This window comes from Hesperophylax consimilis, unplaced genomic scaffold (assembly GCF_061612785.1).
Source record: "Hesperophylax consimilis isolate HC1 unplaced genomic scaffold, BYU_Hcon_1.0 scaffold_32, whole genome shotgun sequence".
Taxonomy (NCBI): Eukaryota; Metazoa; Arthropoda; class Insecta; order Trichoptera; family Limnephilidae; genus Hesperophylax; species Hesperophylax consimilis.
In genome coordinates this window covers 1655363-1671413 of record NW_028301262.1, presented here as the reverse complement: position 1 = coordinate 1671413, position 16051 = coordinate 1655363, and the positions used below count along the sequence as shown (strand labels likewise).

The 16051-nt window shown below is 37.0% G+C and overlaps 1 protein-coding gene across 4 annotated transcripts in view; it reads left to right on the top strand.

Moving 5' to 3' along the window:
• LOC149409274 (CLIP domain-containing serine protease B4-like) overlaps positions 1–16051 on the top strand; it is a 64476-nt gene that overhangs the window by 11875 nt on the left and 36550 nt on the right. For 2 of the 4 annotated variants that reach the window (XM_089650019.1, XM_089650018.1), the window contains exons 9-13: positions 519–579; positions 826–929; positions 1012–1126; positions 1729–1877; positions 3831–3940. In XM_089650019.1, the coding sequence (XP_089506145.1) occupies positions 519–579; positions 826–929; positions 1012–1126; positions 1729–1877; positions 3831–3940 (539 nt within the window). The remainder of the gene's footprint in view (positions 1–518; positions 580–825; positions 930–1011; positions 1127–1728; positions 1878–3830; positions 3941–16051) is intronic. The other 2 variants (XM_089650021.1, XM_089650020.1) reach the window with 1 other exon arrangement.

Here is a 16051-nt window from a genome sequence, read left to right as displayed (position 1 = left end):
ATCTTACCAAAATTAAAGTTGAAAACCACATTTATTTAAATAAATATTATAACTATTGAAATACCGGCAATAAAAGGATTAGCGCTTGCAATACGGAATCACTTCTGTAGTAAATAAAAACACACAGTTCGAAATCCGGAGTGATTCAATCCAACAAAACAAACAAAACATAATAATTAGGTTTTGCAATGAGTTATTTTGAATCATTCGATTAATACTGCTCTTCCATTAAAAACATTTGCTTGTGGATAGAAGAGGAGTGTACATTTGTAAAAACATATAACTTTATTAATATAATAGGGGGCAAGCATCATTTTGTGAAATAGTTTAACATTTAGTGAAAATTTATGTTAAAATTAAGAATTTTTTAGACTGTATGTATATTTATGGTTACATTATAATCATGATTAGAAAATAAAAAACAAATGTTTTATTATTTTATTGATTCAATTTTTTTTTGTTAATTCAAATTTATTTCATTAATTAAAATCACAATGAACGTTGAAATTTTTTTTCAGATTAGCGCATTAGTGGACACCATTCAGATTGTCTGCTGCCCTCTGGTGACAGTGGTTGAAGGTATAGTACCCAGAACTTAATCATCATTCATTACAAATCCAGTAGGCGATGCGATGGCTCGTTGATTTCCTAGGCTAACTCATCACCACAATACCATCATTGCAAAAAGTAGCCAGTCTTCTGAATTTTTGATAACACATCTACCCGTAGACCAGAAAACATTAATCGTAATCTGGATTGCGGGTAGAATATTCATCGTCATGTTGTGTTGTATTGTTTAACCCTGGTGTATCTGTTTGATTGAAGGGATGAACTGCACTATGAAGCACACGGGGACTGCGGGAGTGTGCAGACCATTCGCCAACTGCCAGACAGCGAAGGAGGCCGCCAGTAAAGGCATTTTTCCACAGGTACTGTTCCTCCCTTTATGTGTCTCTGACAATAACAACATATTTGACTATGCACCCCTAACATGACCTTCCTTTGCCACAGAAATGTGACTTGACTGATAACGAGTCGGAGTTGGTGTGCTGCGCGGAGGCTGCCTGTCCGCCGCTGCCGAAGGGACTTGTCACTCAGCTGCCGATTGGCTCCAAGGCCGCAGAATGTGAGATTTGTTAAACCTGACCACAAATATTCTAAAACTTTGTTGCATATCTGAAAATCTGTTTCAGTTTCTTTTACAGTTTTGTCGTAAATACACCTAATACATAGTTTGAAATTTAACAATTAGTATTGTATTTTCTCAAATTTCAAACTATGCAATAGGATGATTTACGACAAAACTGTAAGATTTTTTGGTTTTTCAAAGTTTTCTTTTTATTTTATTTTATATTATAGAAACAAACACCTACATGATTTACTGAGATGAAACAATATACAGGAATAAGATATGTACTTCATGTTGTGTACCTATGATATGTTTCCTTGTAATGTCTGCTAAGTGGTTCTTTAAATTAATAGATTTTCAGACTAAATAATAGAGTTACTCTCAACTAAGTAGGGCACGTCAATTTATTATTTTGAGACCTCGTACTAAACCACACATCAGCAAAAATAATTGAATGATTTTCCTTTAGCGCAAGTGTAAAACATAACATTCTTAATTTTTTTTTAAATAATGCGTTTTTAATTTACTTGACTGAAGTAATGACACAAGAGGCACTATATTAATATACACATCTGCAAATTTTTTCCTTTCCTCTACAGATTGCACAGAGTTGCCAGAAAAAATTTTCCCGTGTCAAAAAACAAGGTTTGGTTGGACTCGGGGAAACCTGTGTCCTCTGCACACACCAGACTCCAACATAGTATATCACAAGACTCCCATGAGGACTGCCGCCGAGGCCCCGTACTATGTAAGTTTCAGACATTAGTTAGCTTTATTTATTATATATTAATTAATTACTTGAAATAACTAACTAGCCATCACTGCGTTTCATGGCAGGAGTAGGCAGAGAGAATACACCGTTACAATACTCTGTCTCGCATACACTCCTTGCTTTTAACGTCCTGTAGGCATGAAAAAATTCTGCGTCTTTTCAAAATGCTACTTAACTTAACTAAATTGTTCTTGAATAAAAAATACAATTTTTAAGAAAAAATCTGAATTTTGCTTTATTTTAAAGAGTCGTAATTCTTTCCATCTTTTCTAAACACACTTCCCAAATAAACAAACTCATCCACCTGCCCCGAGTATTCATCACTCACAACTATATTACATTGTCTATATTGTACTCTCTCTTTGAAATACCATGACCTTAGAGTTGGGCTGGCTGCGCACCAGGCAGCCGCCCTATAAAGCAGCAGCCAGTTGTAGCTTGTAGCAGCCAATATCACCAGTTCTACTGGCTGCCACGACAAGTGCGTGAGGACTGAGGACTGAGGCATCCACACACATGTACCCTAGTCACATTTGAGGCTGGTTGCGCAATCGCAATGTTTCGACTGACTTCCGCAGCCGACTATATTTGGCTTTCATAGAGCCCTAGGACGTTGCTTTAATACATTTGTCGGCTCCCTAGTGCGTGGCCAGTATATACAAACTTCATTCATCTTAGACACGAGAGACCGTCGTTCTTGAAATAAGCAACATTCAAATCGACGCATACTTCCATACTATTTGCTTATTCATTGCAAAACATTTATTTATTTTGGTGATCAAAAATCTTATCAAAGATTACTTTTGAAATGTAATTATTTACTAACTAATTATTTTTTGGAGAAAAACTAAATTTGTCAAACAAAATTGAAAGCCCATGAATAGAAAGGAACTAATAGTTCAATGAACACAGTTTAAATATAGGCTATAGATCTGACTTTTCTCTGAAAACATCGGCGGGCGGGTAAAATCCTTGGCTCTGGATTCAGTGGTCATGGGATAAAATTAAAAATGATTGCGTATTTTTGTAGTGTGTATTAAAAATATTTGTAATCAATTTTATTTATTTTTTCAATTAATATTATACACACATACTAACATGTAAATTACATATTTTAATAACGGTGATCTTTTTTGGCGTACTATGCCATGTTGCGCTACCTCCAACTCTATCCAAAATTTCAGACAGCAATACAGTTTCCATCATCGGGGCAGATGTTATTACGAGGCTGAAGGTAGTGGAGTGGGGAACAGGTGGCCACTAAACATGGCTAAAGCCATTTCAAGCAAAGTTTCCATTCTGAAGGCCTTTCACCGGGGCAATACTGAGATGTTTCACTTTAAGTGATATAGCCCTACCAGCTCCGGCCAATCGAGGGCACCCGACTAGCAATCTGGAGGTCGCGGGTTCAAATCCCGATGTGTGCTAAAAATTAGGTCATGTTGTGTTATTTCACAATGTATTCATTTAAAATAGTTTAAAATATAAAGATATAGTTTATTTGCGGCACATTACAGAGTGAAAGATACTCTCAGTATCGCCCTGGTGTAAGACCAACATTCATAATTGAAACGCTGCTTGAAATGGCTTTAGCCGCGTTTGGTGACGATCTCCTCATTTTTAACACGGTCATACGTGATTATATCTGGATAGGCAGGTACTTTTTTCTCCCGCATCTCGTTCCCCTTCCCACAACCTTAAACCTCACAACACACCGCAATTTGGGATGCCATAGTGTCACTGGTTCCAGATGGTTGGTTGGGATGCCATAGTGTCACTGGTTCCAGATGGTTGATTGGGATGCCATAGTGTCACTGGTTCCAGATGGTTGGCAGTAAAAATGAACAAAGCAAATGAAAAAACGAAAATGCGAGCAATTTAAAAGAACACTTGCTTAGAGATTAATATGAAGATGTGTTGTGTTCCCAGGGACGTATTGGATCAGTTCGAAGAGGAGAGATCTCCTGGCGGGTGAATGCAGGGACCTTACTGAGTGACCGGTGGGTGGTGTGCACTGCAACCGCCATTGCAGCGCTTGGGTGAGTTTATTGTTTCTTCATTTTTAAATTCAACTCCTCCTTGTTATAATGAAAATTGCAACGATGAAAATAGAAAAACAAATTGATTTGATATTTGGACGATCTAACCTGAAAGATTTAAGCACATTTTAGACGATATTTCACAAACTCGTGGTATACACGGTGTCTGAAAACTCGTGGTATACACGGTACTGACAACTCGTGGTATACACGGTACTGACAACTCGTGGTATACACGGTGTCTGACAACTCGTGGTATAAGTGGCGAACTAGTGAATTTACCTCACATAATTGACTTTGCGTTGCGAAGTCCTGTTTTAACTCGACCGTTTTGCAATTCATCTGTCTGTACGTTCAGTTTTGGGTTCAGAATGGTGGCCTTTTTATGTTATGGTTCAGTAAAGCTTACTTTTTTATGTGAAATCGTCGTGTTTGACTTTTTTTATATTTTTATATTAACTCCACACAGGAGGCCCTGAAGAAAATAATTTCCCTCAGGGCCTATGTCATCTTTGGGGATGCTGTGTGGAGGGTCTTTTTGTGGAGAGGAAGGAGTGAACATGGGTCTTGAAAAGTCCCATGTTGTAGGAGGGAGGAAACACAGAGGCCGGCAGTTCGTTCCACAGCCGAGCTGTTGAACTTAAGAACGAATCGTAGAAGCGACCCGTTCTCATGTGACAAATGTCAACCGTGTACAAATGTTGGGCGCGCGTTTGGCGTGTATCCCGACTAGCACCGGTGCCGAAGGGATCAATGACGCTAGTTCCTCAGAGCATCTTCCATTGTAATACCGATAGAACAAGGACAGCATACCTGCCTGACGCCTGTGCTCTAAAGATTGCAGTCCGTTTGTTAAGATTGGGGAATCTATCAAACGGACCGCCAGTTTTTGCACAGAGTCTAGGGTTTTTTTTCAGGTATTTAGGGGCTCCGGACCAGAGATGGCTGCCAAATTCGACAGTAGGGCGCACTTGCGATTTGTACAGGGTCAGCAGTTGTGTACTATTAAAGTATCTGCGGGCCCTGTACAGTACGCCCAGCTTCTGAGAGGCCAGCTTTACTCTGGCTTCGATGGAGCCCCCATACCTGAGCTGGTCACTTATAGTTACACCAAGCATATCAATGGAAGGCCTGTTCGGAAGATTGCTTCCGTCAAAGGAGATTAGATTATCATTTAGATCCCTTTTAGACGTAATAAGACAGGATTGGGTCTTTGAAACATTAAATTCGACGAGATTATTTTTACCCCAGGAGGAAATACTCTCGAGATAACCGTCCATTCTCTGCTTCAAAGCCCTCCGAGCCGTTGGAGTTTGTGTGCCCTTTGGGGGCTTGTCAAACAAAAAGCTATCATGAACTGTACTGTCAACTGCGTAACAATTAGAAGAAGAGTATATAATTTTATCAATGGAAATTAAGATATAAACAGTAGGTAAAATAAATGTAAATAATAGAAATGTTAATGTAGTTATATGTTAAGGTTTATCATAGCCCGCCTCACTAGGCTTAGCCTGTGTTGAGGCAGCTATCTACCAAGTTTATTTATAGTACTATAACGTACCTACAATTATATAAAAATATGAACACTCAATAGTTAGGTAGCATCAATATCAATACATCATATACCAAGTTCGTTTCTAGTCCTAATAATATACCTACAATTATACGAAAATACATACAATAATTAGGTTGCATCAATGACTGCGAATTCGGATGAGTGCACCGGTAAAGGCCCTATCACTACTTTTAATCCAAATTTTTACGCTATCTTTGAAAAAATTTTGTGAATGACATGTTTTTATTTTATCAGGAAGAATGTTATAAAGTCTAGTCGCAAGATATCTAAAATTTCGTTGTCCAAAAGTAGTGTGCGTTACAGGAATTTGAAGTAAGTCTTTGTTATTGCTTCGAGTACAGCGAGTATTAGAACTTTTTTCGTAGTATGTATGTTTATTTGTGTAAAGGTGGGTGAGTATTGTTTTTGCGTATGTCTGCCGAACATCAAACACATTCATAATATTAAAGATCAAGTTCGAGTCAGTAATTAGAGGAAGCCTAAGAATAATTTTTATAATAGTTTTCTGTGCCTTTATGATTGGGTCTAGTGCAGATGAAGTTCCACCTCCCCACGCTATGATACCATACTCAATAATAGATTGACAGAGTGCAAAATAAACCATTTTCAAGTGTTGTAAGTTGAGGAAGTTTCGTATCGTTTTGAAGAAGTGCATGGTTTTTCTTATTTTGTTTGCAATACTTTGAATGTGAAGATTCCATTTGAGGTATGGATCAATGGTGAGGCCGAGGTACTTTATCTGAGCAGTGCGCTCAATGTGGGGACACTGACAACATTCTTCAGAATTCAAACATGTGTGTATTCTAATAGAGGCATCGTCACGAGGTTGACCTGTAATATTAATGCTTGATGTGATGTACTTGGTTTTCTCGGCATTCAGTGTGAGCGTATTTGTATCCAACCATTTTTTTACAATGCTTATGTCCGTTTCAGCTTTTTTGTAGACAGCTGGCCAAGTGTCAGCTTCAAACAGAAGAACAGTGTCATCGGCAAAACTAACTATTTTCCCCTGAATATTAATGTTACATAAGTCGTTAATATACACCAGGAACAAAATCGGTCCTAATATGCTTCCTTGTGGTATACCATAATTAGTTGAGCAGGTGTTGCTCAATATGTTATTTATTTTAACTTGTTGGTTACGCCCATTAAGGTAGCTTTTAAAGAATTTAAGTTCGTTGTCCGCAATACCGATTTTTTAAGTTTATTTGTTAATTTACTGTGCGATATGGTATCAAAGGCTTTAGATAGGTCTAAGAAGATTGAAATACATTTTTTGCTTTTATCAAGGTTTTTAACAATGAAATCAGTGACAGCAGCAATAGCGTCTGAGGTACTCTTATTTTCTTGAAACCCGTATTGATTTTCTGAAATCAGTTTATGGCTCACGAGAAGTTTTACCAACTGTGCATTGATAACCTTTTCAAATACTTTAGATAGACTAGTTAGTAGAGTTATTGGTCTGTAGTTGTTTATGTCTGTCTTGTTACCTGTTTTATGTATAGGAATAACAATACCTTGTTTCAGGTTTGAGGGGAAGTGGCCCTGAGTGATACTAGAGTTTATTAAGTGTTCTAGGGGCAATGCAATTTCCGTAGACAGCGTTTTTAAAATCTTGGTTGATAACCCATCAACTCCGGCACTAGACGTGTTTTTTAGGGAATTAATTATTTTTAGAATCTCTTCCCCAGACACTGTTTGAAAGTTAAATCTTCTTTGAGAAAATTGGAGTCCTATTTCAGAAGTTTAAGCATTCCCACAATTTGGTAGACGAGAAGCAAGATGTGACCCAATATTAATAAAAAAATTATTGATGTGATCCGCAACGAGCTTTGGGTTTTTTGAGGTATCAATAATTTCTCCATCAATGCAGAGTTTACTTATGTCTTGTTTGTCTTTAGTGTTTTGTGTATTTGTGGCTTCTCTTAAAATTTGCCATATTTTTTTGGGATCGTTGTTGCTTTCTTTGATTTTGACTCCGTAATAGATTTCTTTTGCCTTTCTGATGACGTCACCGCACGTATTTCTGTATCTTTTGTAGATGTTTATTGCTATTATGTCATATGGATTTTCTTTCACTTTTTTGTGTTGTGCGTTTCTTCTACGAATGCAGTTGATGATTGAATGACTTATCCATGATTTCAAGGGTTTAATTTTGTTTGGAATTTTTTTTGACAAAATTGTGGTATTATTACTTAATTCATTTTTCAGAAAGTCAACAAAATATATCCATGCATCATCTGAGTTTTTTATTTGGAAAAGCTCTTACCAAGATTTATTTTTAATTGAGGCTTTTAAATTTTCAAAGTTAATATTATTGTATATAAGAGACTGATCTCGTCTATTTTTTGTGGTGTCGGATTGCAAAGTGAAGATTGTTGTGTAGTGATCTGTAATTGTTGATTTGTAAATGATGCTTTTGTTTTGTTTATTAGTTTTGACCATTATGTGATCAATACATGAACATTGACTATTCTTGTTGGTGTATTGATGGTACTAATTCTTCTTCTTCTTCAATGGCGCTACAGCCCATTTCGAGCCTTGGCCTCCTTTAACATGAGCCTCCACCGCCCTCTGTCCTCGGCCGTCGTCTTCCAATCTGCAACATGGAGTAGTCCTCTGGCATCTTTCCTGACATCGTCCTCCCATCTCAGCCTAGGTCTGCCCGCCTTTCGTTTGCCTCCCGGGTGTCCTGTTAGAACCTTCTTTGGTACACGTGTGCTTGGCATTCGGTGCACATGTCCGGCCCATCTTAGTCTTTGGAGCCGTAAATGAGTAGAGAGTCTGGGAGCTTGGTAGATGTCATATAGCTCCTTATTGTGGCGGATTCTCCATGCCTCTCCCTCTCGCACCGCTCCTAAGATTCTTCGAAGTACCTTTCTTTCGAAGGTGTCCAGCCGTTCCGCAGACTTTGCTGTCAGTATTCCCGCCTCACATCCATAGGCCAAGACCGTTCTAATAATTGTTTTATACAGGGTTATTTTGGTTTTCCTATGGACGTTTCGGGATTTGAACACTGGCAGCAAAGCAAAGTAAGTGTTGTTAGCGGCTGTGATGCGCTTTCTTACTTCTACTGGGTCTTCGTTGTCCTGCGTTATGATGGAGCCCAGGTAGGCAAACTCTTCGACCACTTCAAAGTTATAGGAGTTTTTAAAATTCACTTTATCTTTTATTCTGCGGTGTGGGGTTCTGGTTTGCATCATGATTTTAGTTTTGTTCTCATTGATTTGCAAGCCCGCCTCTCTTGCTGCAGTCTCCAAAGGGTCAAACACCTCTCTTACAGCCTGTAAGGATCTTCCGACAATGTTAAGGTCGTCTGCATATCCAACTATTTGTTTGCTTTTGTAGCAAATGTTTGAGTCGGTAGCAATCATTGTCTTCCTCACGACGTGCTCCAGAACAATATTGAAAAGAGTGGGAGCTAAGCCATCACCTTGTTTCAGCCCCTGGGAGACGTTAAAATCCTCCGTTGTTTCACCTCCTATCCTTACTCGACATCGTGATCCAACCATCGTTGCTTTTACAAGCTTGACTATTTTGGGCGGTATACCAAAATTTAGGAGAATTTCATATATTTTCTCCCTATCTATTCTGTCATATGCCTGTTTGAAGTCAACAAATAGTTGATATATATCTATATCGAATTCCCAGCATTTTGTCAGGATTTGTCGAGTAGTAAAGAGTTGATCAGTGGTGGATCTCCCCCTCCTAAAACCTGCCTGATACTCTCCCAGCAAGTTCTCTGAATGACGTTCTAGTCTTTCTTTCAAAATTGTTGTGAAGATTTTATACGCTGTACAAAGTAGCGATATTCCTCTGTGATTTTCACATTTCAATTTGTCTCCCTTTTTATGTATGGGGCATATTATACTAGTTTGCCACTCTTCTGGTACTCTTTCGGCGGTCCATATTTTTACAATAAGATTGTGTAGCAGGTTTTTCATGATGGTACTAATTAATCCATGGAATTCTAACATGTTCAGGTAGTCATGACATTGGTGATGTGAATTGTTTGGGAGTATGTTGATATTTAAATCTCCCATAATTATCAAATTTTTAGTATGGGAAAGATTGGATAATATGCTATTAAGACTATTTAGAAATGGTGTAATATTACGATTCGAAAGAGAGCGGTATATTGCTAGAATGCAAGTGTCATTATTGTATGTTATTTGCAAACAGTTCGCGCCAATAATGTCTATTTCCGTTACAATGGGGTTAAGATCATTTTTTGTGTATACCACGACTCCATCGTTCTGGCTATCATGTTTTGTCGAATTGAAGGAAGAGTAGTGATTTATTAATTTTGGAGTATAAATGTTTGACAACCAACATTCCGTGAGAATAATTATATCAAAGTCTATATTAAGGTAATACAACAATACCTATAATCGAGTGACAGCTGTGTTTTGATCTGCTCCCGATATAAATAGTTAACAATCTGGTACAGCGAGAATATTTCCCCGTGGATGTGTCAAATCCGATGAGAATTGTTAGTTTTACTAAGTCAGTGTTCGATTTGTCAGTGATTGACCAGTGAATAAATAATTATCAGTATTTTAAAATCGAAAAATTAACAGTACATCTCAAGTCAACCAAAAGGGTAATAGAGGCAGTGTTTGACCTACAGTGTCTACCAAAATGGCAAATTCAGAAAAAAATCTGAGAAGCAAAGGTCAAACGACAGGTGCTAACCTTTCATCTGAGCCCTACGTTTTAAACTTCGACAATCTGCTGGAAAAAATTGAGACGAAAATGGAAAAAAAATGGAATTATTTAAACAAGCAATAATAAAGAAAATAGATGATGAAAATCAAGAAACCAGAAACACAAGGGACTTCATCAGCCGTCAGTACGATGACATTCATCTTAAGATGGAGACCATTATCAAACTGGTTTCGGAAGTTGAATTAATGAGAAAGGAGCTAACGGAAAAGGACAGAATAATAAAGAGCCTGGAAGTCAGACTGGCAGAAGTGGAGCAAGTAACTCATGAAGACACCCTTGAATTTACAGGGATCGAAGTAAAAGAGGGTGAGCAGCCTGCAGAAATGATTAAACGGGTGGCCGCAGTCTCAGGAATCGAATTAAAAAGCGATGACATCCTCGACATCAAGAAAATTCCGGACCGACGACCTGGAGTCCCCCCAAAACTCCACGTCAGATTTACTAACCCCCAAAAAAGACGACAAATTCTACTGAACAAAAGGCAACTTAATACAATTACAGCACAAGGAAACGGATTCCAGAAGATTTTTGTTGGTGAAATCCTTGGTCCCTATTTCAAAGATCTTCTGTGGAGGTTGTAAAACAAGGGCAAAAGAAATGGGCTTCAAATATGTCTGGTACAAAGACTATAAAATAAAGATTAGGAAAAATGACGGCGACAGGCAAATACACTACATCAAACATTCGGATGATCTTAAAAAAATTGATTAGTTTCTTTGATTGAGAGTCCCACTTTTACCGGTCATTTTTACGGGTCGATTCCCCCAATATTGGTGAGTCATATCTTTTATGCTTATTTTCGCACTGTAACAATAATGAACTCCTGCACTAGCAATGAAAGGTTGAAACCCCCAGTGATGGCCACGGATTAGTGGAGCTCTCATTCAAGGGAATTAAACAATTTTTTTTTTTGTTTAGTATAAATTTTATAATGGCTATTAACTTTAATCGCAAATATGCAGAACATGGTGATCAAATCAACCCTTTTACTACTTCAGATGCCAAAATTTGCAAATATCTTATAGCAGACGTAAAAAACACTACAATTATGCACCAAAATATTAGGTGAATCGGTGCACATGTCAAAAAGTCATTGATGTGCAACAAAAACAAAGTCGGAGACAGAACCGATCCCTGTGGGATGCCAGCATTTTTTCATTTGCATTTTTTCAATATTACGGCGCCTACCTGCCTTCAAATATTTCAAAATAAAAATGTCATTGAGATAGTGACGTATTTGTTTAATTGCTTATTTGAAAACAGTTCCCCTCAGGGCCTCTGTCCTCTTTGGGGATGCTGTGTGGGGCTTCTTTTTAGGAAAGGAAGGATGGGAAGTTCTGTGAAGTAAAAAGGTATAAGGGGTGGATTAGAATCTGGGGGTTAGTGAGTCTAGGAATGACAGATGTATGAATCCACCCCTCCTACTGCGGTGCGAGGCAATGTTCCGAGAGAGTCCTGCTGAAGAGGTCAAAAGGTCTCCATCAACCAGTCTCTCCTGATCCGGCCTGGCATGCAGTTGGTGGGCGGACACATCTGCCGCCAAGATCCCGATAAACCTGATGAACCGGGCACCCCTGCTAAGTCACCAAACGTAGCGGTTCACTTGGGGTGACCTATGGCAGATGTGTTGGTTATGTAATAAATAGTTCTTGGGGCGGCGGTACCCGTACCCGCCTCAGTTCACCGTGTATACGACTTCTTTTCCAATTCTAAGAGCTTCGTTAGTTCAACTCTGTTCGTTAATAAGCCAGTAATTTTGCACAACGAACGACATTATTAAAAAAGATGTGTATATTGACAGTTAAACGAAGCTTATCTGATGCTATGGAGGCCTAAAATATGTTTATCGGCCGTCCGATCATTTCTTATCAATTGTTGACCATATATGACATATGGCTTTATCGACTGACCGTGCTAGACCTCCAGTAAGTTTAAGAGATACAGATTGTTATTGGAGTGTTTTCGTTGCATTAGTGATAGAAGTATTACAAGTAAGTACCGGTATTTCAATGGAAGATGCTGCCTATATTTGTAAACGGTTAACATTTGTCACATGAGAACAGGTCATTTCTAAGATTTATTTTTTAATTCTACAACTTGGCTGTGAAATAATTTGCGGGCCTCTGTGTTTGTTCTCTCCTACGATATGGGTTTCTTCAAGACCTTCTTCAAGTATTACACAGCATCCCCAAAGATGGCATAGGCCCTAAGTGAAATTATTTTCCCGGGGCCTAGTTTAGTAATGTTGTTGTTGTTTTTTCTTTAAATATTTGTGTTATTGTGGTGATCTGCCGTGCCGATCACTCAGATAATTTGTTAATAAAATACGTTTGGGTATTCCATACTATTTGGTTTAATTTAGGTTGCTTTAAGTATTTATACAATGGACAGTAGTAGAGATTTCATTGAAAAGAGAGGACGAGTTACAACAGACACGCCTTTTTATACGTCTCGGTCATGCTGTCTCACTCAGATATGCCTGTCTCTTTCATACCGACAGACATACGTTCACCACATCCCTCCACACTTAAATCAGCAGACAGTAACACAACATGATTATCTTAATAATAATTATAAAACATACATACACATATTTAAATATTATTTTACAACATTTTCTTTTTTATTTATAATCATGTTGATTCGGGAGTCGACTGCTGCTTATTATGATTTCTCTGTCCTTGGTCGAAGGCGCTCCTTCCAGTTCCCCGACGTTGACGCCACGGGTTCACTGGAGCTGGAAGGAAAAAGAGGGTCACCCGTTAGATTGTCATCCGAAACAAAGTCGGAGACATCGTACTCATCGAACGATAGCCTCCTCGTCTCAGACTCAGGGATTAAAATACTTGGGTTCTTTTCCCATGATACACACAGTTTTGACAACTGATCAAAATGTCTTTTCCAATACATGAGTTTATCATTCAATTTAACCTCAATTAAATATAGTTTATTTCCCAAACGTTTATGTATTTTCCCTGGTACCCGCTTATCATTGTTTTGGTCTCTAAAATCCCTAACCATAACTTTCTGATTAATCTTAAAATTCGTAGATACTTTGTTAATCTACGTAATCTATATGGACCCTATTCCAAATTTCTTCCGATATCGGCCATGGAGTTAACTCACTCTTAGGTTGTGATGATTGAATTTCCGCGCAACTTCCACACTCTCTAACTAAAAGTTCAATTTGACTGTCTATCCCCGGCCTCCAAAAATAACCTCTAGCTAGCCCTTTCATCTTGGCAATCCCTAGATGAGATCTATGCAATAAGATTAATATCTTATCCCTTAAACTTATTGGAATTACTAACCTATGGTTCCAGAAAATACAATCATCAATTATTGATAAATCGTTCCTTTTTATTCAATAAATCCATTTGCAATCATCCTTATTGACTTTATTTGGCCACCCTGTTCTAAGATAATTTATTTATTTATTTATTTATTTATTTATTATAAGAACTTGTTGAACATTTATACATATTTTTGATAATTCATCCGCCATGCTAGGGATGTCCCTGTGTTATGGCGGGTGATATTTATAGATTGGATTTATAAAATAAGTTAATTATAAGTTATAAAGTTATGCAATTTAGATTCAAATATAAGTTAATTAGTTTATACAATTAGATTATACAATTAAATAATAAGTAAGTAATAAAACTATACAAATTAAATTAAATTAAAAGTTATTAAATTATACAAAATTTATTTGCATTACAAATATTAAAATCATGGTTTCTAAATGTATTTATAGTAATAAAAATGGTATTAAATATTAATAATAATTGATAATTAGTTGATAAAATTATAATATAATTTAATTTATGTACCAATTTTTATATATTGTGGTCTCCAAGTGAACTTATCCATTTTGATATTAGTTTTTTAAATTTATGTGGTTGGGTTTCGGTTTTTAAGTTTTCAGGGAGAAGGTTAAATATTTTGGGAGCTAGGTACATGAAATGTCTTCGAGCTGACGTGGTATGTAGTGTAGGTACGTTGTAGTGTCGGTTGGTTATTGTTCTGGTGGTGTAATTGTGGTGTACGAGGGTTTTTTTCTTATATTTGTACAAAAAATGCATTAGAGTAAATTTTATGTGGAGTTGCCGTATGTTTAAGACATTGTATTCAGTGAAGAGTCGAGTGGAGGAGTATCTTGTCGGTCGCTTGTTGATAGTACGTATTATCGTTTTTTGGGCTTTTTGTAATGGATCAATAAGATAATGTGCACAACCGCCCCAAATTATGATGCCATATGCTAATTGGGATTGGCAGAGAGCATAGTAGACTGTTTTCATTATTGTAGGAGTAAGGATATTTCTTAATGTTTGAAAAACATAACAGAGCTTGCGAATTCGGGGAGTTAGGCTGGCTAAGTGCTGATCCCAACGAAGATGATGATCAATTAGGACCCCTAGGTATTTTATATGGGATACTTTTTCTAAGTTTGGGCAAGTACAGGAAGAATAAGGTCTTGGACAAGAGTGGATTGTTATTTTCTGATTGTTAGTAGGTTGGGTTGCAACAGATAGACTGAAGGTTAGGAATTTTGTTTTACCAGCGTTGAGTGTCAGGAGATTGTCATCTAACCAATTCTTTACAAGGCCTATGTCGTGTTGAGCTATGTCAAATATTCTTTTTATCTCTAATAATAATTTATCCGTATTAGATTCTACTTTAACTTCCTCAACATCTATTGGCATCTCGCTATTATTTTTGAATAAACACAAAATTCTTGAATCGAAGTTATTATTCTCCTCAACGGGATCTCCTACAGGTACGCGTGATAAGTAATCCGAACAATTTAATGTTGATTTTACGTATTGAACTTTATAATTGAAAGATGAGAGAATTACACCATAACGTTGTAATCTATTACAAGTTAAAACAGGAATTCCTTTTTTTTCACCAAATATTATACATAAAGGTTCATTATCTATTTCTAAAATAAATTCCCTTCCGTAAATGTACTCGAAAAACTTCTTAAAAGCAAACACAATTGCACAAGCTTCGAGGTCTAAAATTGAATATTTCTTTTCCGCTTCTGTCCCCATATTTATCCCATTGAAATCAATTGACAAAATTAAACATCCAAGTAACTGTAACTTACAATTATTGTAACCCTTCGGGGTTAAGTTCTTCGGCTTTAATTGTACATCTTTAAAGTGTTCCCAATAATCTTTATCCGATAGGATCGATATTCCTGCACGCGTGTCAAATAATCCTTTTATGATGATACCTTTATTAACTTTTAACGATAAATAAATGGGATCGGTATTTCTTGTTAACCTTGAATTTATTTCACTTGAATTCACAAACACAGATGAAACTTCCTCCCGTTTTTTTTCGCGACAATTTTTATTAAAATGTCCCTTGTTTTTGCAATTAAAACACATCACGTTTTTTAATCTACAATTACTGGAATCATGATTATTTAAATTACAATATCTGCACTTCAACTGTTGTATACGTTCTACTGATTTCTTTCTGGGAATTGTAACATTTTTGTCTTTCGCCCGCGCCGGTGAAGTAGAATAATTCCTACTTGCACTACTACTAAAATTTTGTTTACTTCTAGAAATAAGCCCGACACTCTCGGATTTAATACACGTAATATTTTTATGAAATGAATCCATTCCCGATGCGCACTCTAATGTAATTTTTAAAGTCAGCTTCTCTGCATCTAAAAACATTTTTTCTTCAATACGACCTTCTAATAAACCAGTCACAAAAATATCTTTTAAGTTTTCTTCCAGTCTGCTTTCAAATTTGCAGAATCTTGTTAGACAACGTAACCTAGCTAT